Source organism: Vipera berus (assembly GCF_964194415.1).
Source record: "Vipera berus genome assembly, chromosome: 5".
Taxonomy (NCBI): Eukaryota; Metazoa; Chordata; class Lepidosauria; order Squamata; family Viperidae; genus Vipera; species Vipera berus.
The window spans coordinates 45,712,961-45,738,991 of record NC_138207.1 but is presented as its reverse complement, the minus strand read 5'-3'; the positions used below and the strand labels follow the sequence as shown (position 1 = coordinate 45,738,991).

Here is a 26,031-nt window from a genome sequence, read left to right as displayed (position 1 = left end):
CTAGAGTCACTTTGGATAGCAAGATGGGCACACATATATTTAATAATAAATAAAATATAAAATCTTGTTCTCACAGTCATAATTTAGCCATGCTCAACAGAAGAGTTTAGTTTTTAAAATATGTATCTATTTGAGGAAAAAAAATCCTAAATTCAGGCAGTTAAGTACTTATAATTTTATGGGAAAACCTTACTTTAATAATTTATAAAAGCAGATAGCAAAAAAGTTTTTTAGGCCGCAGAATTTAACCAAACTATATGGAAAGGAACACTATGGCCAGGAAGCAATATGAGACAGGATTAAAAACAAAGAGCAGGAAAAGTAATACTATTGATTATAGCAGGTATAAGACCTTTAACTATAGTCCAGAAAATTTTTACAGGGAATGGAACATCTTACACCTATGCCAAATCAATCAGAAAGTGAGAGAGGCAATAACAATAGCACTTAGACTTATACACCACTTCATAGTGCTTTACATACCTCTCTAAGCGGTTTACAGAGTCAGCATATTGCCTCCAACAATCTGGGCCCTCATTTTACCAACCTCGGAAGGATGGAAGGTTGAGTCAACCTTGAGCCATTCAGAATTGAACTACCAAACTGCAGTCAGCCGGCAGTCAGCAGAAGCAGCCTGCAGTACTGCATTCTAACCACTGTGCCACTAGGGCTCATTGAATGCTCAATCATTCCATAATTCCTTCCTTCAGCTCTGTGATATGGTACAGTACACAAGATCAGCTTTGATTCAGAAACTAGCAGTTCTCCTTTCTTTTAGATCTAACATACATCATATATTTGTCCATATATGACTAGACAACCATTTATCTGAAATGATATAGGGTTTCCTACCTGAGCAGGTCCCTTCCAACTCTATTATTATTATTATTATTATTATTATTATTATTATTATTATTATTATTATTATTATTATTATTATTATTATTATTATTATTACTACTACTACTACTACTACTACTACTATTATTATTATTATTATTATTATTATTATTATTATTATTATTATTATTATTATTATTAAACTAGAAGGGACATAATGAATCATTTACTCCTATTACAAGAAAAGATATCATATTCCTATTTAGATACTATTAGGAAACCCTAGATCAGGTGTTTGCTGTCATCTTAACACGCGGTTTGTAAGCAGATATGGCAAAAATAGCAATGCCCAAGGGATCAGAAAATACCAATTTAAAATTTCTAATGCTAAAAGGGTAATACTAAAAGACTACTTTAGATTCAACAGGCTGGATGAATTCTCTTTGGGGCCAAGGTCATAGAATATATGGTGGTAACATAGCTCCTGAGTTTCTTGAGGAATGATTACTGAACTTATTTCAACTCTCAAATTGGTAGAGAAATTGGTCACTCAGAACAACCACGGAAGTTGATGAGAGAGTACATCCCTTTTAGTTCTGTAGGACCTTCTTAGCAGTAGTGCCCTTTGAATAAGACATTGTCTAGAGTCCATTGGAGGGAATAGATCAATGGGGCATTGCCTGTGATAGTTCAGATCAGCATGTACAAGGATGTAACAGTTTGTGAGGCGTGCTTTCTCCTGCTTCACCACACAGTAGCAAAGGGGAGGCTAGTCAGTCACTTATCAAAATTCAGAATTTTCCCATCCTTGCCCCAAATTATATCAGTGTTTTGACTGGTGAATTATTTCCTGTCACCTGTAATGTTCAGAAAGACACAGGACATCAAAGCCAGAAAAATTAAGCAATCACTATGCTTAACATACCTCAACACGAGAAAACTTTAGCAGACGTAATAGATGCAGGATAGGAACTGGCAATAAGATCACCAAATGTTATGTCAATGTAGTTTCCTACTTCAGGATGGGTGAGAAGTAGTTGGCCAATGGGGAAAAGCATGACTGGTTGCCAGTCCCCTCACATTTGGCAACAAGATGTGTTGGAATGGTTCTGATCTCTTGTATCTGATGGTCACGGAGCTCTTAACTAGCTGTGCATTATTCTCTTAGCTTACAGGAAGAATTTTTTTTAAATCCCATTTATATCCCGCCCTTCTCCGAAGACTCAGGGCGGCTTACAATCTAAGCACAAATCAATGTGCTTAGCAATAGCCTTCATTCTATGTATATGCCTGCTTATTAGGGCTTTTGCCCCCCCCCCAAGCGGCATTATTACAAAGTCATTATTACAAATTCATGGTTTCTCTATTATATGAAAAAATGGATTATATAGTAATTCTGAAGATAGGTATAATCACTTACCCATCCAAGAGGGTGACAACATTTTTCCTAGGTCTCCCAATATTGGGCCCATATAGACTGGCTCTGGAGTAGGTGCGGATTAACTGTAGCAGTCTCTTCAGCTGCATATAATCCTTGCCCAACTGAGTGCCATTTACTGCTCGTCCTGTGAGGGTTCGGTAATTATTTGGTTCTGTAAGAAAACAGAAAAAAACATTAACCAACCTTGACAACATCCTGACAATTCACGTGATAAACCTTCACTAGTCTGGAGGCATTACATGTAGTCCTTGACTTAACAATGGTTTGAAGTTACAACATCCTTGGAAAAAGTGACTTATACTCATTCTCAAAATTATGATTCTTGCACTACCCGTATGGTCACATGACCTCAGTTTAGATGCTTGGCAACTGGTATATATTTACAAAGAGTTGAAGCATCTTGCGGTCACATTATCATGGTTCTCAGCTAGTTTTTGATAAGCAAAGACAATTGGGGAAGCTGGATTCACTTATTGACAGGGCTAATTCACTTAACAACCACAGCAAAAATGGTTGTAAAACCAGGTCTCATCACATGATGACTCACTTTATGATCTCACTAATTTATGATGGAAATTCCAGTCCCCATTGTGATTGTAAGTTGAGGACTATCTGTATGCATAAGGAAATGATGTCATATGTCTTTAGAAGGCATATCTCTTAGTCATCTATCTATTGGAATGAATTTAATTGACTGTAAGATCACACTGTAAATATATTTATCCCCAGGTACTTGTAAATGTTCTCACTTATGCTTATATACTTATGCTTATATATTTATTGCACTTACAGGTGCCTGTCTTTATTCAACTCATTTGTTCTATTTGGATCCCTGTAGGGATGAGTTGCACTAACATTCCATACAGCAATACTTTATTGAAAAAAGTTCCAAAAGTGCTTCTTTGGTCCTCCCATTTCCTTCCCTTCTCCAAATCCCCATCCTTAAAGTTCACTTACCGTTGCCCAGCTCCCAGGAGATATTGTACTTCTTGCTGGCACTATACTTGAGCAGGCTGAGAGCATTGGAGCTGTTCCAGGAATTGTTGGGATTCCGGCGCAAAGCATTTAGTGCAAAGATGAGATGCAGGCCAGAGCAGTCAGCAAAATTATAAAGTTTGTCTAGAGACCTGGCTGGGAAAAAAACAAATCCAACCTGAAACTCAAATGCAAAGAGCCTGGGCAACAAAAAATTAGCTACAGGTTCTGCCGAATTGGTGTGAACCGGCTGACTAGTTCCATGCCAATCATAATCTTCAAACTGGAAGAATAACGTCCAAAGCAAGGAATTGTTTCTGCAATTAATTCTTAAAATTCAAGTTTTAGAACTGTCTTAAGGTGCTTAGAGAAAAACTCTTCTTGCTTTGCACCTCCAACTGAGTCATACTAATGGCCAGTGATACAGACGGTTGTGCTCATCCTTATTTTCATCCCTCATGGATTGAATAAATAGAAAAAGTAGAAAGTTTGGACTTCTGGAAGTGGCATCCACACAGAGAACCGGTTGTTCACATATTTGAATCTCACCACTGGAACTAGTATGCTGCTCCCCCTACTCTGTTGATTAAACCAATAAAATAAAACAAAACACCTAAATGGAATTTAGATCTAACCAGTGAATCTTGTGGAACATCTTTTTTTTTAAAGGTAAGTGAAACTTACTGATTACTTAGTGAATACTGAAGAGACTACTATAATGTGTATCAGAAATCCTCCTACCACTCCCCCAAAAATAATTCCAGCAGAGAGAAACATGTCCATGTACTCATTCTTTGATGAATTTGCAGATATTAATGGAGCTAAACTGATATAAGAAGCAGCCATAAGAGTCTTTCTGTGCTGAAAAGCAAGTTTGCGCACAGCAGGCAGTCGTTGGGGGGGAGATCTCTAAGGTAAAAGGTCATGGATGCTAAATAGGCCCAGACGGCTCACGGTTTGCTTTTTATGGGGCCAAAGACTGGGTCTTCTCCCCTGGGGGAGATCTGTTGTCTCTCAGGTCTCAGTCATTCCTTGTTACACTAGCCCCCATTCTGTTTAGGTCATGCAATTTCTGAGGAAACCTTGACTTTTGTAAGCATCTTGGGGCCTCCTGTTTGCATATGCTCATTTTTTAGCACAGTCAGAGCCAGCTCCAGTTTTTGATAAAAAATCCTAAGATTTTTCCCAGCCCAAAGACATTATTTTTCTCGGAAAGTTCCATATTTTCTGGTGTGAGGTGTGGGAGTAAGGAGAGATGCTGCAAGCTTTAAGTGGAATCAGGTGCTGTTTTCCTGCAGGGACATCTGGAAAATGTCAAGATCCTTGGTGTAACAGGTACTGGCAGATGAGCCCAATGCTTCCCACACAAAGCAACCTCTTTCCTTCTGGAATCTTACATCCTGTCCTTTGTCCCTGGAACACAGATCCTTGAGCTGGGTTAAATTACCAGCCACATGCTGAAAAATCAGCATCTATTGGCAGTGCTTAATAAGAACAAAAGATGGCATTTCTAAGAAAAATGCAGGCTCAAAATGAGTCATCCCAAGTACTTCTGTCTAAGAATAACTGTATCACTTTAATGTCCAGGCTCCACCTGCCGGGCCAAGAATCATTTCCAAAGCTCAGAGGATTCCACCTGTGAACATGTAAGTGTCGGGGGAATACACATTGCCATAGTGATTCCTATTATACAGTATTTCTTAAGAAAGAAATAGTGAAAGAAAAAATCAGTGGTCGCAAGTAGAAGTTGTATGTATCCAGCATGGAGCTTCTTTACTTGCTCCATTCTTATGCTGATGAGGCATATAGTATAGAGCAGGGGTAGACAACCTCGGCTCTTTTATGACTCGTGGACTTCAACTGGCTCAGGAATTCTGGGAGTTGAAGTCCATGAGTCATAAAAGAGCCGAGGATGCCTACCCCTGGTATAGAGAAATGCAGCTTAAAGGGTTCTTTTTCCCTTGGATGTTATGCTGCTGCTTTCTGGAGATAGCATTAGTAAAGCAATGACCTATAAGTAAGAGACCAGGCTCTTCTAGAATAGGATTATCTGTCACATCTAATCATACTCCACTGGTTTTCTTACTTCTCAGGGCTTGCATCAGAATAGTCTTGGTGACTCGACAAAGTTAAAAGATGTAGATACAGCCTTCAGAGAAGGGGTCTATGACAATTCGCCATGGCCGACTCAGCACGGCAGTCTCACCGTAGGAGAATTCAGTGCAGGAGAAGTCAAGAAAGGAACAAGTGAAGTGCAGCTGGCTTGTCTTGCTTTAGGTTTGAATCTTCTCAAGTTAGAAGTCCTCAAGGCTGGGGTGAGCCAGAGTGTGGAGCAGCCCAATGGCCAAGCCATGCAGCAACCAGTGGAACAAGTGTGGCACACCCAGGTATTCCCTGTGGGATCCAGGCTGAGAGAGCAGGTATGTCTGCAAGATGCTGCTGCCCTCCTTTCTTCCTGGCATGCCCGCTGCGAGTGCCAGCCGCTCTGCTGACATCCAGAAGTGGGGGAGGGGGTGGCATGGGGAGAGAAAAAGCAGACACGTTTGAGAAGGTTCAAACCTAAAGCAAGATAAGGCCCACTGCAATTCACTTGTCCCTCTCTTGAGTTATCCCATGTTGAATTATCCCATGGCAGGTTGCCCTGCAGCGAGTTGGCCAGGGTGAGATAGCCAGGATGAGACGGTGGTGGCGAATTGTCCTATTCCACAGAGAAGAACAGGCAAATCTTGGTCAACCCATCAGAACAAACTATTCTTCCCTTTCCCTTTGCTGCTTACACAAACTGGTACACAAGCATTAGGTACTGAAAATTTTCAGATAGTGAAGTTTCAGCTGTGGTTAAATAACATACTAGTACAAAATGGTTCAATACTTGGTAACCTAAATCTCAGTATCTGACATAATATATGTTCCACTTGGCTTCAGTAAAAAGTTGTTTGTATCACTGAAAGCTTTGTTATTGTATTTTTCTTTTAAGACAAAAGATGTTAATGTATGACTTTTTTTCTAAACCAAAACCTCAGTATTCAGATTAAATTGCTGTGTTGGCACTTTGCGATAACTAAGTGGGTTTTGGGTTGCAGTTTGGGCACTCGGTCTCTCAAAGGCTCGCCATCACTGTTCTAGTAGGCATTTGGCCCATAGATTAACTGAATGACACCTTTAAGGCACTACTTTTTATTGCTTTTAGACAATGAATTGATGGAACATAATGAAATCAAATTCAATTTTAAATTAGTTATATTTTATATACTTTTTTACTTTGTTATTTCTTGCTCAAAGCTGTTAGGATTAGGGCTGTCTATAAAAATTGTAAAATATTTTTCTTAAAAAATATTTATATTGAATGCCAAAAGAGTATTGTGCTTGGTTAGTTTTTTCTGGAAGTCTTATGTCTTTAATATTGACTGAGAGAAAATGCTTTTCTATCACTATGTTCTTCTGTTGGGAAAACCTGAGTCTCCAATTTTTCTGCCTGTCATGCAGCTCCTGAAGGCAATGAAACCCTATATCATCCTTTTCCTAGTGCACTCCAGACACTGGGACTACAACATATGTGCATGGGCTGGGTTGGGAAAAAATGTTGTATCCAAATAAATGCTAACATCCACATATAGGTCACAGAAATTGGATTTTATCCATTCTTCTTCTGTAGTTTAAAGATGCAGCTTAACCTGAATTGTTCTCTCTCTTATTCCCTCTTTTCCTTTTAAATACATTTCAGTTTTTGTATTTTTTAAATAAAGTTGCCCATATTTTCATGAAATAAGAGGACTGATGGCCATTTGCACTGTTTTGAATTTCAATATTCTACATCATGTCATCATGATGTAAAAAAGATGTTGAGACTCTAGAACAGGGGTGTCAAACTCAATTTCATTGAGGGCCGCGTCAGCATTGCGGTTGCCCTCAGGGGACCGGGTGGGTGTGGTCTGGGTGGGCGTGGCCTACTGGGTGGGCGTGACTAAAGTGCCTATGGCCTACTGGGTGGGTGTGGCCAGCTCTACATCGTTTGCATGAAGGGTGCTTATGGGGGCCTGGGCAGGAGTGGGACAGATCTGGGGGTCTCTGGCAGAAGGAGGGTCTCTGGGCCAGGGCCAAGGCAGTGGGGGCCGTTCCCTCACTGTTTCCAGGATGGCTTCGCGGGCCACATGAAACCACTTCACGGGCCGGATCTGGCCCCCGGGCCTTGTGTTTGACATGTCTGCTCTAGAAAGAGTACAGAGAAGAGCAACAAAGATGATTAGGGGACTGGAGGCTAAAACATAAAGAATAGTTGCTGGAATTGGGAATGTCTAATGAAGAGAAGAATGAGGGGTGACATGATAGCAGTGTTCCAATATCTCAGGGGTTGCCACAAAGAAGAGGGAGTCAAGCTATTCTCCAAAGCACCTGAAGGCAGGACAAGAAGCAATGGATGGAAACTAACCAAAGAGAGAAACAACCTAGAACTAAGGAGAAATTTCCGGACCGTTAGAACAATTATGCAGTGGAACAACCTGCGTCCAGAAGCTGTGAATGCTCCAATACTGGAAGTTTTTAAGAAGAGACTGGACAACCATTGTCTGAAATGGTATAGGGTTTCCTGCCTGAGCAGGAGGTTTGACTAGATGAACTCCAAGGTCCCTTCCAACTTATTATTATTAGTATTAGTATTATTTCATGTATCTCATGCTTATTAGGATATAAGCCTAATAGCTCTCTTGATGATAAGATGCTATAAGTAGAGGAAATAGGATGGCCTATAAAATATGACATAGTCATTTCCAAATACATATATTTTGTATGTTAGCTGAGAAGTTATTGAAAGAGCTATAGGTTCCACATCTAAGACTATTATGGCTATTACAAAAGCAGCTGTATTTTTATGTCTTTAGGTCAAGGGTCCCCAACCCTAGGGCTGCAGTCCACTACCAGGCCATGGCCTATTAGCAATTGAGCTGTGCGAGTGGCTGTCTGGAGCATGTACGCAGCTCAACTTCCATGAGTGGCAAGCCAACAGGTGTGCATGCACATGTGCACACTGGCCTGCCAGTTGTGCAACGGCCATTTACATAGCTCAGTTCCCCTGTCCCTCCCCCCTGCCAGGCCACCAAGCCACAAAAGTTGTGGACTGCTGCTGTAGGAAATTCTTGCTTTGCTTTCTTTAAAGGCAGTACCTCTCAGTAGGAAGATCTATCCATTGCTATCCAGGCCAATGCAATTTTTTTTAAAAAAATATTAAGCTTTATTTTAAAAGTCATTGCCCTCCAGATATCCTGGGATGCTTCATACAGTATTTTTTGCTCAACCAAAAAATATTGTGTTTGCAATGATATATCAAACAAAATCTGTCTATTGTGTTTTTTCTGATGACTGTTTCACACAGGAAAGTTTTTACTCTGATGTTTCCTTTTTATCCGTGAGTGAAAAAATGAAAATGTCAATCAGTCCAGCCCTAGGACTCTGTTGGAAATGGAAAAATAGCTTAGAAGCAAAAGAAGCCAACCCTCCCTTTATATCTGCATGCAAAGTGCTAAATGGTATGTTTTGAACCCACTTCTTAGTTGGAGTTCTTTAGTACAGAATGGATTCTAACACAAAAGGGCAAGTTATATTTCTCTCACTTTCTCAAGGACCTGATATGCAGATGAATAGGATATGAATGTACCAAATATTTTTCACCATTAAGAAGCTGAACTGGCAAATGTAATAGTGAACGCTTTCACATTTTTATATTGATTCAAAGGGAGCTCTGGATGCCAGGATTTTTAGAATTTGAAATCAAAACTTTTTATTTTCTGGTTCCACATTAGCTGAAATTGAGCAAAACTGTCCTTTCCTTTGCAGCAATATAGACTGCTTTTCCACAAATGGGAACTCCTCACTCACCAGCATCCTGGCTCTGAACCTCAGCATCTGTTCCTGCTCCCGTCTGCAAGCACAGATCTACACATTTGGAAGTGCTTCAGAAACAAACATGAGCACAACACCTCTCCGCTATTTATTAAAGCATGCATGTCTTTTTTCAAACTATGTGTAAGCCTGGAAAAAGATGGTCTGCTTTTAGAATCACATTAAAGATACAATGATTTAATTATTAGCTTAAATTAGTTCTTTCATTAAATTTCCCTTCATGATGTCTGAAGCATTCCTGTGGAATCATTTTGGAAGACTGTATGTTTTGATTCAGTTCCTTTAGTGGTTGTTATACATGTACAGAGATGGTTTAAGCCCCTTCGGATTGGGCCTGCTTTGACACTTCATCAGTAGAGATGCATCATTTTGACATTCAACGTGAAGACTGAGACAGATTGCACTGCTTTGCACAGCCCTAACAAGAGCACAGATAAACAGTTGTTTCAAATGAACAACTGGAAATAATTGTGGCAATGGAGAAGTATCACACAGAAACTTTAAAAATGAAAATTAGAAAATAACATACGTAAATAAGTAAATAATTTTGCTTACATTAATTACACCATCCATAATTCCAATAGCTTGATTTCACCACCCACTGTTATTCATCACTCCTAATTATTTAGAACTACAAAAGAAAAGGTTCACCAAAACCAATGAAATTACCATAATGTGCTAATTCCAGGATATAAGATTCTTATCCTATTTAAATATAGAATTATAACAAAATTCTGATTTTAGCATGTGTCTAGTATTTTCAACTAGACCCAACCACCATTAATTAGAGAAAGCTATGAAACATTTGATTAAGGGATTGTATACACCAGTCTTTCAAAACCATCTCCCTCTATTTTTCCTCTATACTGAGGCCAGACAGTATATAACGTGTTGCGAAGCTACCACTGTCTGCCTCTACACTCACAACTGTTCTAGATATGCAGTTACTAAACAATATATCTAAGCTGTCAGGGCTTGCTTACTTGCTCTCTTACAGAATGACTGGTTTATGTGGCTGTAAGATCCGCTGTCTGAAAAGCAGCAAAATCTATTAAGTGTTTCTAAGCAATGACAGCTGGCACTGCTGTGCTATAGTTTATGCTGGCTCTCACATAGCTTAGATCAGCCGCTCTTCTCTGAGCACCTTGGTCTTTCAGAAAACATGGTTTTTGGAATGGTTTAAAAGCATTCCCAAATACACAAGAATTGTTGTATCTGCTCTTAAACTTATAAAGGCATTTGGAAACAAAGAATAAATGCACAAATTGAAGATAACAGCCTTCTCTTGACCAAGGCTTCCCTTGATCAAGACCTACACCGCCCAGAGCCCCTGTAATAAATAAATAAAGATTAGTCCTGGATCAAAAATCAAACTAAACAATGGATGATGCTGCTGAACCAGGAACAGGTGAGTTTATGGATGTAGTTAATGGGTTTCCCCTAGTCAATAGTTTTCGTTTAGAATTGTTTCCAAGTTCAGAACTACAATAAATAACATTACAATATGGCTTCCATGTTGCAGAAATATGATCAATAACCAAAATTATGCAGTCATATTTTTAATTTTATGCTAACCAGCAGGGTATACTATAGTAAATTAACCACATATTACAAAATGACATGATAAATACGTAAATAAATAAATGAAATAATTAAAAAACCCATCCATTCATCCATTCAAGATGCATTTCAGGACAGCATACACTATTAAAAGCAACAAATAATACCTCTAAAATATAATATACTAAAACATATTGTGCTGCAAGTGATTTAAAGAACCAGAACAATTAAACCAAGCTTACAAACTACCTTACCTAGTGTCCCGAAGAAAGCCAGGGTTTAGATCCTTTCAGAAGGCAAGCAGGAGTGTCCATCTTATATGTTGTGCTCCACATGGGGCTATCCTTGAAGAGTATTTGGAAGCTGCAACTTGTGCAGAATACAATGGTGCAGGCAGTTCTTGGGCGGCCCATGTTACACTGCTGTTCCTCAAGCTGCATATGCTGCTGGTTTGCTTCTGGGTGCAATTCAAGGTGTTGGGTATCACCTTTAAAGCCCTTCATGGCCTAGGTTATCTGAAGAACTGAGTCACCCCAATGGGACTGGCCTGCTCCATCTATGCTAACAAAAGAGGAATGCTGCGGACCCTGTTGGTCAAGGAATTTTGACTAGTGAGGTCCAGGAGAAGAGCCTTTTCTGCCATGGCTCCTGCCCTTTGGAATATCATTCGCCCCAAGGTGAGATCTGCACCCATCTTACTGACCTTCCCATAAGGGCCTCAAGACTTGGCTCTTCCAGTTGACCTAGGGCCCCAGCAGGAATGCACCATTCTGGAGGTGGCTATTGGGTTAAGAAAAACTCCCACCTTTCCTTATATACTTCATGCTTCCCTTCTCTCCCTCTTTTAACTGTACATATTTCATTATTGTTATTTATTGTTTTAGCATTTTTATGTCTACCAGTTTTAATGTTTGTAAGCCACCCAGATTGGCTTCTAAATGAGACTGACAACACAAATCTAATGAACAAACCATACCAAACTACATAATTTGCAAAGAGTTCTTATCAATTTCAATTCTTCAAAGTCATCACTAAATTCAGGATTTGCTAAATTCTATGATATATGGAAAAACTTTTTATTGTAATTTTGATCTTAGCAATGACAGTGAAACACTTGCTATCTTCTGAATATAAAGTCAATAATATTTAGTGAATAACATTCAAAGAATGACGTTTATGCAAATTGGCCACTTAATTTTTACTTTTCTTTACCTTCCTATCAGAATGAATGGCATAGCCTTCTGTTTATAATGCAGATTTTCCACAGCAATCTGAATCACAACTCATGCAATAAGATTCTAGTATAAGGTTAAATTTGAAAAGAAAATATCTTATCAGCAATTGATAACATAGTAGCGACAAATGGCTCCTCACTGATTGTTCCACGTAATTATAAAATTAATATGTATCATTAAGTAAAGGATGCAACTGTTTTCAATTCATTTTGTTTCAGGTCACAGTGTCTCAGAAGCATTTTGTATGTATTTAATTCTATGTAACTTCTACATAACGATAGCATCTTAAAAGTTCAAAATAGGCAAAACATTGTTCAATCCTTCAACAACAGTTTTGAAGAAGGATCTGTAACTTATAGTCTGTTGAAAGATATGAAATGCCTGCAGAATTATATCAATCATATAAATGCTGAGGACATTTTCAATGTAGTTTGTTTATTCATAATAAAATACTCACCAGCCTTCATAAATTAGCACATTCAATTGGCCATTTCTCTTCCAGTCTTACTGCCCACAGGGAAATAATTACAGAATAGATTGCAACTGAAATACATAACAGAAATAAACAGAAATACACACCCACCATACACACCACACACACACACACACACACACACACACACACACACACACACACACAAGCCAAGTGATGTTGTTGCCGCTCTGTTGTGGAGGCTATGGGATCTGCATGAGAACAACAGGCTACAGCAGAACCCTGGCAAGATTGAATGGCTTTTGGTGCATGGAACTTCAAGATCCAGGACTTTACCCAACTTAGTTCAGGATGGGGTAGCATAACTCCAGACAGACCCAGTTTGGAGTTGGGAGTCTCCTGGACTTCCGACTCCTGCTTGAAGAGCAGGTGTCGGTCGTGGCTAGGAGAGCCTTTGCACAATTTTGGTTGATGTGCCAGGTGCGAGCTTTCCTGGATCAAGAGTTCCTGTCCTGTCATTCAATAGCAATTGCAATATACCGCTCCATAGTGCTTTACAGCACTCTCTGGGAGGTTTACAACATCAGCATATTGCTCTCAACAATCTGGCTTCTCATTTTACAGGCCTCAGAAGGATGGAAGGCTGACTCAATCTTGACTCAGGCTCGAACTCCTAGTTGTGGACAGAGTTAGCCTGCAATAGTGCATTCTAACTACTGCATGACCATGGTCGTCTCACATCTGGACTATTGCAGTGCACTCTACATGGGGCTGCCCTTGAAGAGCATTCAAAAGTTTTAACTAGTGCACAGTGTGGCAGCACAGACAGTTCTTAAGGTCTCTAGGATGACCCATGTTACACCACTGGCCTGCGAGCTGCACGGGCTGCTGTTCTGCTTCTGAATGCAATTCAAGGTGTTGGTTATTACCTTCATGGCATGGGTCCAAGCTACTTGAGGAACCCCACTGGGATTGGACTGCTCTACCCGCACTGGCAGGCTGGGCATCCTGAGCATGCACTCCCTCTCATTCAAGGAATTCCAACCAGCAGGGTCCAGAAGGGTCTTCTCTGCTGTGGTTCCTGCCCTATGAAACATCTTATCCCTCTGAGGTGAGACTGACTGCCCCCCTTCCGTGCTTCTGCAGGAGCCTCAAGACCTGGAGGTAGCTGTTGAATTAAGAGGCAATCCCACCTCCCTCCCTGCGCATTCTCTTCCCTCCCTCCCCATCTTTTAATGATATCTTGATTAGGATTTCAATTTTTATCCCTTTAAAGAAATTTATTTGTTAGGTTTTTAATCTTTTAATGCTGAAAGCTGCCAAGAGTTGTTTGCTACAAGATGGGTGGCAAATAAAGAAGAGACTGGACAGCCATTTGCCTGAAATGGTATAAGGTTTCCTGCCTGAGCAGGGGGTTGGACTAGATGACCTCCAAGGTCCCTTCCAACTTCTTCTTCTTCTTCTTCTTCTTCTTCTTCTTCTTCTTCTTATTATTATTATTATTATTATTATTATTATTATTATTATTATTATTATTATTATTATTATTTTCAATAAATAAATAAAAGCAGAATTCACAAGATTATACCTGGAATAAGGAATGCATCATGATCCTCATATAGTACAATACATTTCTGGCACTGCTCAAAGCACAATGCTTCAAGGCAACGTGGTCTCACATGCTTTTTGAGACTCGGCAGGTCCAAAAAAAACACCCTATGACTTCCATTGGACTGGACATATACTTGGTTCTCATATATGCCAGAGTATGGAAACTGACAGGAAGGAAAAAATCCTTTCCTCAGATACGTTTATTTATTTACTATTTATTTATCATTAGAATAGATTAACATTAAAGATATAGACGGTTGAGCCCGTTTGATGTGTTTCTTGTTTATATTTTTTTGTTTGGAGAAGTCAGCTGATGTGTTGGCCAGGTAAAGAGAGAACACAGTTCTGTTGCAAGCCAGCATGCACAACCCAGGCTCATACATTTAAAATCAAATTGCTATCAAAACTAGCTTCCAGGACTGAGGAAGTTCTATGACAACTTTTGCACAATCATGGCTCCTGCCATAGCCCCTTCTATTTTAAGTGCTGCCCAAAGCAACCCAGTCAAAACTGAGGTGTGCTTGCCTAATCTTACCATTAAATGAATCTCTGAAATTGCAACAGTGTATTACTCACAGTTTCTAGGGGAGATCTTCTAGTCCTTCTAGGGGATACCTTTACAACTAGTACTTGCAAACTATTTAATCAGATCAAGTATGTATTAAATCTACAGTCATTTGGTATTCTGTTCTGTAATCATGTACGAGAGGAATTTGTTTGTTTTCTATAGCTGTCCATGTCAATCCAGTGACTCTGAGTGGCAAGCAATTAAATATTAAATTTTATATATATAAAAGAAATAAGCATATTACTCAGCTTCAAGAACTCAGATATCAAAAGTCCATTGCATTTTAATCCATTTATTTTCTAGGTAAGATTGTCTTGCTCTGAGAAACCCTATAGTGTTCCATAGGCAAACCTTATTGGATATTTCAAAGATCAAAATCTGTTATTATTATTTTATTCCTCCTTTATATTTGATCAACCCAAAGTGGCACACATAACTAACATTCCTGTCTCCTATTTTCCCCATAACAACTCTGTAAGGTGGATTGTGCTGAGAGAAATGACACCTTTAAATTTTCATGCCTAAGGGAGCACCAAAACTTCTGGTTTTCTAGTTAAGCTCAACACCAAACTGGCTCATAATCTACGGATAGCTATTTTAAAATTTTGATATTCAGGAAATAAATTGAAAATAAACCCTTACTTGTCTCAAATAATTTTAAAAATTCTCCTCTGCAACTGGATACCAGAAAATGTAACAAACTAGACTGTGGCCAATATGAGCTAACTATTGTTCCCATTTAAGTCATTCTCTCTCGGTCAGATTCTGACAATATTATACACGTGGTTTTACCCAAGAATCAACACAGAATGTTGCGGCGGGTTTTTTTACATTTCTTTTGCAATCTTTGAAAATGGGGCATCTGGTATTTTTCAAAACTCTAAAACATTTTAACTGGAAACTGTCCTTAGGAAAAACACACACATACATAAAACCGGAAATGTTTCAATCCGAAATCCTTAATTAAAAACATGTTCTAAATACTTAGCATTTAAAGAAAAAAAGTTAAAGAAGAAATGTCTTTTTGCACATCCTAGGCAGAGAGCCATGCCAAGAAAATGCCATCCTAGAGTTAAAGCAATGGCCTCTGACACATAAATGTGGGGCTTCTGTGCTAACCTGCCCCAGCTGTCTTAAAACTTAGGAAATGGTGCATACCCAAACCACCTCATTTTGATAATCATTCCATCAACTTTTCTTATATTTTGATTATGAATAGAGAACTAAAATGAAGTATTCTAGATTCTTCTGGCTTTTTAAATGTTGTATTCCAAATATGCATTCATACCATAGACACATGATGCTATTTACTGTTGGGCAAACAATGTTATACAGAGCACAGAAAAACAATAAGTAGTAGTATAAGTAAAAGAAATTAAAGGCATGAGGAGGAAAAAAGGAAATAAAAATCTAGTTTACATAAACAGCATCAAGCATACCACTTGGCCCTGTTTATTCTCATTTCCACTATGTTCACACACTGATTCATACATTGCCCTTTATTCTTCTGATTTCTCACTTCTCTTTCTGAGGTTTTCATCAGTTCAACAGAACCTTCACTACCTTAGTTTTCCTCTTCATCTTTACCCAGTCATTCTTTTTTCATGTATTTTGCACTTCAATCTTTATTCATTCTCTCTATATCACTAAATCACCTCAATATACTTCCTTCACACTGCTCACTTTTGTGAGCAATCAAAAATCATCATCCATTCTTTCTGGCACTCATCTCTTCTTTTGTAATACACACTTCTTAAGTAATTGATTACCACTGTATTCAACTTATTTTTATGTTTCCCCTGACATACTAACTCTCATTTCTATATAAGAAAGTAGGCAGAAGTATGTATTTATACACAGCCATTTTCTCTTCTTTCAACATTCATTCGTTCTGTGCCATATATTATCTGCTAAATTAATGTTCAGATCTCTCATCATACAGTCTTTGAAAATTATCATGCTTCTCAGCTAAAACTATTACCTTGTCCCATACAGAATACAACAATAGTGGGCCTTATTCAAGATGACAATGAGGGTGCTTACCGCAAGGAGGTTGAGGGTTTGGTGAACTGGTGTAAAAAAAACCCACAGCCTAGTTTTAAACTTTGGAAAAACCAAAGAGATCATTGTCGATTTCAGAAAAGGCAGGCACAGCCACACTCCTCTGTGCATTAATGATTCACCTGTGGAGATGGTTACCAGCATCAAATTCATGAGTGTGCAGTTAACGGGTAGGCTGGCTTGGTCGCTCAACAGCAAGACACTGGTACAGCGGGCACAGCAGCACCTGCATTTTCTGCGTTACATGAGAAAAGTACATCTTCCTTCTCCTGTCCTTACCACTTTCTACAGAGGGACGATCAAGAGCATCCTGTCATACAGCATTACAGTCTGCTTTGAAAGCATCACTGCTTCATACAGGAAGATGGTGCAGAGAGTGGTGAGGATGGCAGAAAAGATTATTGGCAGTTCCTGCCTTCCATCCAGGGCATACCATTTAAGTGTTGCTTCAGCAGGATCCACAAGATTGTCTGGGACACTACACATCCTCTTCACAACCTGTTCTCCTTGTTACCTTCTGGGAGGAGGCTTCGTGGTATCCAAAGCAGAACATTCAGATTTAGTCATAGTTTTGTTCCATACAGTATTAACCTTGTGAACTCTAAAGCTTCCTCTTTATTCAAGATGGCAGTGATTAATATTTATATGTTATTTATATGTAAGGGTGTAGATTTATACATATGTTGTGTATAGCATGTTTAAATGTGTGTTATATATGTGTACGCTTTGAGAGCAAGCAACTACATTTCATTTTTAATGTGTGCCAATGTGCCCACAGTAAAAAATGACAACAAAGGTTATCTGTCTATTTATCTATCTAGAAGTACAGACATGATTCCTGAACCATACAATTAACCAGGTTCTTATTATAAATGTTTTGAGGATGAACTTTTACAACCATTACAAAATATGATGAATTCTATTTTATAGGGAAAAAAAGATGTCAGAGAGCTGGAAAGAGGCCACTATAGCATTAATACCTAAATACCTAAATATGCACAAAATTTGACTTTAACAAGAAACTGTAGGCTAATATTGTTATTGAATAATGATCACAAATTGTTTACAAGATTTTGGTTGACAGGCTGAAAATAATTTTGCAACAATTTATTCATAAGAACCAATGTTTGTTTGTTTTTTTACTTAAAATAGAGTTAAAGGTCAATATTAGAAATGAGTTGGACATTTTGGAATATTTGGAGCAATGTAATGAAAAACAAGCCACACTGATTTTCCTAGATGCAGAGAAGGCCTTTGACAATTTGAATTGGGCCCTCTTGTTCAAAGTTTTGGAAGACATAAGCTTTGGAAAGAGCTTTATAAAATGGATAAGATCAGTTTATCCTTCACAAAAGCCCAAATAATTTTTAATGGAAATCTAGCAAAGCCCTGTGAGATACAAAAGGAACAAGACAGGATGCTGACTGTCTCCTCTTTTGTTTATTTCAGTTCTTGAAATACTGAATAGAGATAGAAGGCAAGATGAGAAGATTATGGAATAAAGATTAAAAAAGAGATTTTTTTAAGCTAAGAGCTTTTGCAGATGACCTGGTGTTAGTTTTGGAAGATCCTTTAAGGGAATTGAAATATTAATGGGAAAACTAAAAGAATTTGGTATATTAGCATGTTTTATGATCAACAAACAAGATGCAGATATTAAGAAAAAACATGAAAATAGATGCTCAAACAGAACTGATGAAGAAACACAGATTTTAAGATTGAGAAGAAAATATAATTTCTGTGTATCACCATGACAAATATCAATTCCATCTCCCATCTCAGCTGCAGATTCCACCACAGCTAAAATAATATCATCAAAGGATATAAGACTGTGGATCTGAAGGTAGTTTTCTACAGAAATCAATTATATGAAATCTGGGCTAGATGACTTTCCAATAGAATGGTGGAAAATATACAGTAAAGAAACCTTGGCACCTATATTACTAGAAATAAATAACGATGTTTTGAAAAAGGGAGTTTTTCTCTTATTTTACTAGGCCTATATAATGGTAATTTTGAAACTGGGCTAGCACTATAGATTGAGTTATCATCCAATATCATTGTTACATATAGCAAACATTCTAATGGCAAATTTAGCACATAGGTTGAATAACCTGCTACCAAAAATAATACAACCTGCACAATCTGATTTCATTAAAGAATTTTGACCTCTGATAGTATTAGATTGCTAGTAAATATTTTAGAACCTCAGTCTGAGAATCTTGAAATTGCTGTAGTAGCTCTGTTTGGGTGATGACAACTGATTATTTCCTCATGAATTATGATGCAATGTGGGATGCATCAAGAAATTGTATATAGGGAAGAATAAATGTAAAAATGAATACAACCTAATGAGTAATACATATTTTAAAGGAATGCATATGTTAATTCCATTTAGATGCTTTAGTTTAGACAAATATATACATTAACAATTACATTTCTGTAACAGCGTTCCGTGCTAGTCATGCCGGCCACATGACCACGGAGATGTCCTCGGACAAGCGCTGGCTCTTCAGCTTTGAAACGGAGATGAGCACCGGCCCCTAGAGTCGGAAACGACTAGCACGCATGTGCGGGGGAACCTTTACCTTTACCTTTAGAACAATTGTGGATGCTGCTAAATTATGGGAGTTGGAATCTTTAAAATCCTAGCATTTATTTCATTCTAATTATAGCTAATTAGAATTGAAATTTATTTCCAGCATTAAAAGGAGCTAGAGAAGCTACTGGTGAAAAAATATAAGGTTGATTTTTGTTCTCATAAACTATAGACTCTCTGAACTAAAATACTGAGGAGGAGGAGGAGGAGGAGGAGGAGGAGGAGGAGGAGGAGGAGGAGGAGAGCAAATAGAAGAATAACTGGCAAAAGAAAGCAAAGGTAGTACCAATATTAATAGGCTCCTTGGGTTCAATTCCAAAACATCTAGACCACTTGAACACCATTAGCATTAACAAAATCACCATCAGGCAGCTTTACTTGGAACAGCTTACATCTTGTGACAATATCTTTAACATCATCAGACATCTGCCTATTCCAGATCTTTGGAAAGGACTTGATAGGTGGATAAAAATGCCAAATCCATTCTAAACATCTGTCTGACTGGGTAACTAACTATAATAATAATTTTATTTATTAAATGTATATGCCACCCACACCAACAACTCTCGGTGGCTCACAACAATTTTAAAAATGTAATAAAATCAATAAAAGATAAACATAAACGATTTCATGAATAATAAAGCAGGATTAGTTTATTAATTGTTTTTTCATGACTTCTGATCCATTAAAAATGAATACAATCTACAAAAAATTGCTTAATGATAACATACAACATGTACATGAAACTGCTAGGGGATGTCATCCATCGGTATGGCAGTGCTGGCTGAGTGCCTGGAAGCTATAAGGATCTGGATGGAGAGGAACTGGCTTCAACTCAACCCTGGTAAGGCAGAATAGCTGTGAGTTTTTTGTCTGTTCCCCCCCCCAGGCTGAGATGATACTTCACTCTGGACTGGGGGGCACTTTCTCAGACTGAGTTGGTGCCCAATTTTGAGGTCCTCTTGGACTCCTGCTTGAGGGGCAGGTGGTAGCCATGGCTGGGGGAGGGCTTTGCAAAAATTCATCTAGTACAGGATTGTCAAACTCAATTTCATTGAGGACCGCATCAGCATTATGGTCGCCCTCAAAGGGCCAGTTGCATGTAAAACTCTCTCTCTCTCTCTCTCTCTCTCTCTCTCTCTCATGCTATTTTGTCTGAGCCAGATGGTTGGCATCTTTTCTTGGCTACAAGTCCATTCATGTTTGAGGTAAGGTTCTGAGTTGTGGAAACTCTCAGGATAGAGTAGAGGTGTGCATCAGTGAGAAGACTTCTTTGTACGCTTTTGTTCACCTTCATCACAGAGAAAAGTTGCCCACACAGGTATGTACTACCAAACATGCAGAGCATTCGAGCAGCTTGTAGGTGGAGCTGGGGCATTGTTTTTGGGATGAACCTGGTGAACTGTGCGGGCCCTACAGAATCATACTTTACCTTAAGTGTGCTGTTACATTGGAGTTCTGTCAGCTCCATCTGGATGCTTACAGATGCTTTCTCCATGTCGACTGCAAATGGAATTACTGAGCAGTCCAAAATTGAATTTCAGTGCTTCAAAGTTAACAAAGCGACGTGTAAACTCCATGTGAAGTATGCTCAGTTTATCAGCAAAATGAACATCTGAGAACACAGCGGTGGATACTTGGTTTATGATTGTTTGGCAACAGGGAAAGTGACTCAAGTTTCCTTGCTGCATCTGAGTCTCCCACAGTTGCAGCTTAACTTGAAAGGCTTTCACTGAATCATACATGTCCGTGATCACACGGTTCTGTCCCTGAAGCTGAAGGTTTAGCATAGTGAGATGCTTAGTTATGTCACACAGCCACTTTTCATCCTGCAATACTTTGGAGCCTTTTCCTTTATTTCCATGAACTGACAGATTTCCTTACACAACTCTAAAAAAAAAATATTGAGCACTTTTTCTCAACTTAGCCATCACACCTCTGTGTGATAGGGCAGACCACCAAGTTCAGAATGTATTTCCTCCAGAAAAAGCTTAAATTGATGGTGATTTAAACCTTTGGCTCTTACAAAGTCTATGTTACAGTGCTCATTACACTTTCCATCTTCAAGGTTTTGCTGCATAGTGTTTCTTGGTGTATGATGCAGTGATATGCTGTTAGCTTACATGTGCAATTCTTGCTCTGCATCCTTCCCATTAATGCACTCTTTTCTCTGCACATCAAAGGCCCTCCATCTGTTGTCAGTCCTGTAACTTTGTCCCAGGGCAGTTTCATGTCATTTACACATTTAGATACTGTTTCAAATACTGTATGTCTTTTCCTGTGGTAGTGCCATGCATTAATTTCATATCCAAAAATTCCTCTGTAATGTGTAAACTTGAGTCCGCTCCACGGATAAAGATTGCCAGCTGTGCCGTGCCAGTGATGTCAGTGTTCTCATCCACAGCAAGGGAATATGCAATGAAATCTTTTCCCTTTTCAATCAATTGTACTTGTAAATCAGTGGCAAGCTCACATATCTGATCAGCAACATTATTTCTACTTAGGCATACATTAAAAAATGCTTGCTTTTGGTCTGGACACAAGACTTTGCACACTTTAATCATGCAGAATTTCAGAAACTCCCCCTCTGTAAATGGCTGGGCTCATTTAGCTATCTCTTCTGCCACTATACAACTAGCCTTCACAGCAGCTTCACTTTGTGATTTTGCTTTTCTGAACATATGCTGCCGTGACATCAAACTCTTTTTAAACTCTTCCACTTTCTTTAGCTTCTGCTCTATAGCCAGGTTTCTGTACTTAATCATAATCATAACAGTAAAGTTGGAAGGGACCTTGGAGGTCATCTAGTCCAACCCCCTGCTCAGGCAGGAAACCCTATATCATTTCAGACAAATGGCTGTCCAGTCTCTTCTTAAAAACTTCCATTGTTGGAACATTCACAGATTCTGGAGGCAGGTTGTTCCACTGGTTAATTTATTTATTTATTTCTTTTATTAAATTTATATGCCGCCCTTCTCCCTAAGGACTCAGGGTGGTGCACAACAATTAAAATTAAAAACATAAAATAGAAATTTTTTAAAAGAATTAAACAATAAATACAATAATTATATGACAATTTAAAAACCAGTAAAAAGCTAATTAAAACCATAGTCAGTCCAGGACCGCTTGTTGGAACAACCACGTCTTCAGGTCACGGTGGAAGGACTGAAGGTCAGAGGCCGTCCGCAGCTCTGGGGGCAATTCATTCCAGAGGGTTGGCGCACCTACATGGAAGGGTGTGTGTAGTGGGGTGCCCCAGGGCTCTGTTCTGGGCCCAGTGCTCTTCAACATCTTCATCAATGATTTGGATGAGGGGATAGATGGGGAACTCATCAAATTTGCAGATGACACCAAGCTGGCAGGAATAGCCAATACTCCAGAAGATAGGCTTAAGATACAGGAGGATCTGGACAGACTCGAACACTGGGCACTATCTAACAAAATGAAATTCAATTGTGAAAAAGTAAGGTTCTGCATTTAGGCAGGAAAAATCAAATGCACAGGTATAGTATAGATGGTACCTTGCTCGATAGTAGTAACTGTGAGAGGGATCTCGGAGTCCTACTGGACAATCACTTAAATATGAGCCAGCAGTGTGCTGCAGCTGCCAAAAAAGCCAACACAGTGCTAGGCTGCATTAACAGAGGGATAGAATCAAGATCATGTGAAGTACTAATACCACTTTACAATGCCTTGGTAGGGCCACACCTGGAATACTGCATCCAGTTTTGGTCACCACGATGTAAAAAAGATGTCGAGACTCTAGAAAGAGTACAGAGAAGAGCAACAAAGATGATTGGGGGATTGGAGGCTAAAACATATAGGGAACGGTTGCTGGAATTGGGTATGTGTAGTTTAATGAAGAGAAGGGTGAGGGGTGACATGATAGCAGTGTTCCAATATCTCAGGGGCTGCCACAAAGAAGAGGGAGCCAGGCTGTTCTCCAGAGCACCTGAGAGCAGGACAAGAAGCAATGGATGGAAACTAGTCAAGGAGAGAAGCAACCTAGAACTAAGGAGAAATTTCCTGACAGTTAGAACAATTAATCAGTGGAACAACCTGCCTCCAGAAGTGGTGAATGCTCCAACACTGGAAGTTTTTAAGAAGAGACTGGACAGCCATTTGTCTGAAATGGTATAGGGTTTCCTGCCTTAGCAGGGGATTGGACTAGATGACCTCCAAGGTCCCTTCCAAATTATTATTATTATTATTATTATTATTATTATTATTATTATTATTATTATTATTATTATTATTATTATTATTATTATTATTATTCACAGAGAAGGCTCTCCCCCTGGGGGTCACCAGCCGGCATTGCCTGGCCGATGGCACCCTGAGGAGGCCGACTCTGTGGGAGCGAATCGGGCGATGGGAGGTTGTCAATAGCAGCAAGTGTTCTCGCAAGTACCCCGGGCCTAAGCCATGTAGGGCTTTAAAGGTTGTAACCAGCACCTTGAATCACACCCGGAGGGCAACCGGAAGCCAATGCAGCTCGCGCAGGAGTGGTGTAACATGGGAGTACTAAGATACTCCCATAAGCACCCGCGCAGCCGCATTCTGCACCAGTTGAAGCCTCCGGGTGCTCTTCAAGGGCAGCCCCATGTAAAGAGCATTGCAGCAATCCAAACAAGAAGTGACGAGGGCGTGGGTAACCGTGCATAGGGCATCTCGGTCCAAAAAGGTGTGCAACTGGCGCACTAGGCGAACCTGTGCGAAGGCCCCCCTGGTCACGGCCGTTAGATGATCATCCAAGTTGAGCCGTGAATCCAGGAGGACACCCACGTTGCGAGCCCTTTCTGAGGGGGGCAATACCTCCCCCCATCAAAAGAGAAGGAACTTGTTGGACAGTACCAGATGCCGATATCCACAGCCACTCGGTCTTGGAGGGGTTGAGCCTGAGCCTGTTCCTTCCCATCCAGACCCGCACTGCCTCCAGGCACTGGGACATCATGTCAAGGGCATCACTGGGTTAGTTCGGGGTGGAGATGAACAACTGGGTATCATCTGCATATTGGTGATACCTCACCCCAAAGCCACGGATGATCTCACCCAGGGGCTTCATGTAGATGTTAAACAGGAGGGGGAAGAGAACCGACCCCTGAGGCACCCCACAAGTGAGGGGCCTCAGGGTAGATCTCTGTCCCCCCACCAATCCAAACTGCGAACGGCCTGAGAGGTAGGAGGAGAACCACCATAAAACAGTGCCTCCCACTCCCAACCCCTCGAGCCATCGCAACAGGATACCATGGTCGATGGTATCAAAAGCCGCTGAGAGGTCAAGTAGGACCAGGACAGAGGAACATCCCCTGTCCCGGGCCCGCCAGAGATCATCCACCAGTGCGACCAATGCCGTTTCCGTGCTGTAGCCGGGTCTGAAACCGGATTGGTACGGGTCCAGATAGTCCGCTTCCTCCAGGAATTGCGGGAGCTGATGCACCACCACACTCTCAACAACCTTCGCTACAAAGCGAAGGTTGGAGACAGGACGGTAGTTATTCAATGAGGCTGGGTCCAGGGCAGGCTTCTTGAGGAGGGGCCTTACCACCGCCTCTTTCAAGGAGGAGGGGAAGACACCCTCTGTCAAAGAAGCGTTGACCACTGCCTGGAGCCAGCCCCCTGTCACCTCCCGGGTGGCCGAAACCAGCCAGGAGGGACATGGGTCCAATAAACAAGTGGTAGCGCTCAGTTTATGCATGATCCTGTCCACATCATCCAGAGTCACAGGGTCAAACTCACCGCAAATGGTATGATCAAGGCCTGCCCTCTCCACTCCGCTGGATTCTGCTCAGTCGGAGTCCAAGCCAGTCCGGATCTGAGTGATTTTGTCCTGCACATACTGTACAAATTTCTCAGCCCTACCCTGCAAGGGGTCATCCCTCGGTCCCTGGTTAAACAGGGAGCGGGTCACTCTAAACAGGGCAGCTGGGCAATTATCTGCGGACGCAATGAGAGCGGAAAAGTAAACATGCTTTGCCACTTCCATCACCACTAGGTAAGACTTAAGATAAGTTCTTAGCTGTGTTCAATCAGATTCAGAACCTCTGGACCTCCAACAGCTCTCTAGGTGTCTTTTCCGGCGCTTCATCTCTTGGAGCCCCTCGGTAAACCAGGGGGCCACCCGGGGTCTGCGCTGGGTCAGAGGCCGCAAAGGCACAACTCAATCCAAGGCCCCAGCAGCCGCCCTCTCCCAGGCTTCTACTAGGGCCTCGGCAGAGTCGTGGGCAAGGGAAGCAGGAAACGTCCCAAGCTCCGTCTGGAACCTTTCAGGGTCCATCAGGCGCTTGGGGCGGAACCACCTGGTCAGTTCCGCCTCCCAGTGGCAGGGGGTGGTGAACTAAAAGTCTAGCTGGAGAAGGAAGTGATCGGACCATGACAGGGGTTGGATGGTTAAATCCCCCCTACCCAGATCATTAATCCACTGCCCAGAGATAAAAACCAGGTCGAGTGTGTGAACTCCATTATGGGTGGGGCCCTGAATTATTTGAGTCAGGTCCATGGCCATGATGGAAGCCATGAACTCCCGGGCCAACTCAGACGCCTCACCCACAGAAGGTAGATTGAAGTCCCCCAGAACTATAAGCCTGGGGAACTCAATTGCCAAACCAGACAAGACGTCGAGAAGCTTGGGCAGGGCCAATGACACACAGCTGGGAGACAGGCACGTGATCAATAGGCCCAATTGAACTCCAGGACCCCACTTCAAAAGGAGAGACTCACACCCGCCTATCTGAGGGACAGTGGCCACTCTCGGACAAAGACTCTCCCTAATAATAACCGCCACCACCCCCCACCCATACCCTGGGCTCGCGG

At 40.5% G+C, this 26,031-nt stretch overlaps 1 protein-coding gene across 1 annotated transcript in view; it reads right to left on the bottom strand.

Annotated features, from left to right (window-relative positions):
* HPSE2 (heparanase 2 (inactive)) overlaps positions 1-26,031 on the bottom strand; it is a gene marked incomplete at both ends in the record, with an annotated part of 163,477 nt that overhangs the window by 37,953 nt on the left and 99,493 nt on the right. The window contains 2 exons of the mRNA XM_081330114.1: positions 2,261-2,432; positions 3,239-3,412. Of these exons, the coding sequence (XP_081186240.1) occupies positions 2,261-2,432; positions 3,239-3,412 (346 nt within the window). The remainder of the gene's footprint in view (positions 1-2,260; positions 2,433-3,238; positions 3,413-26,031) is intronic.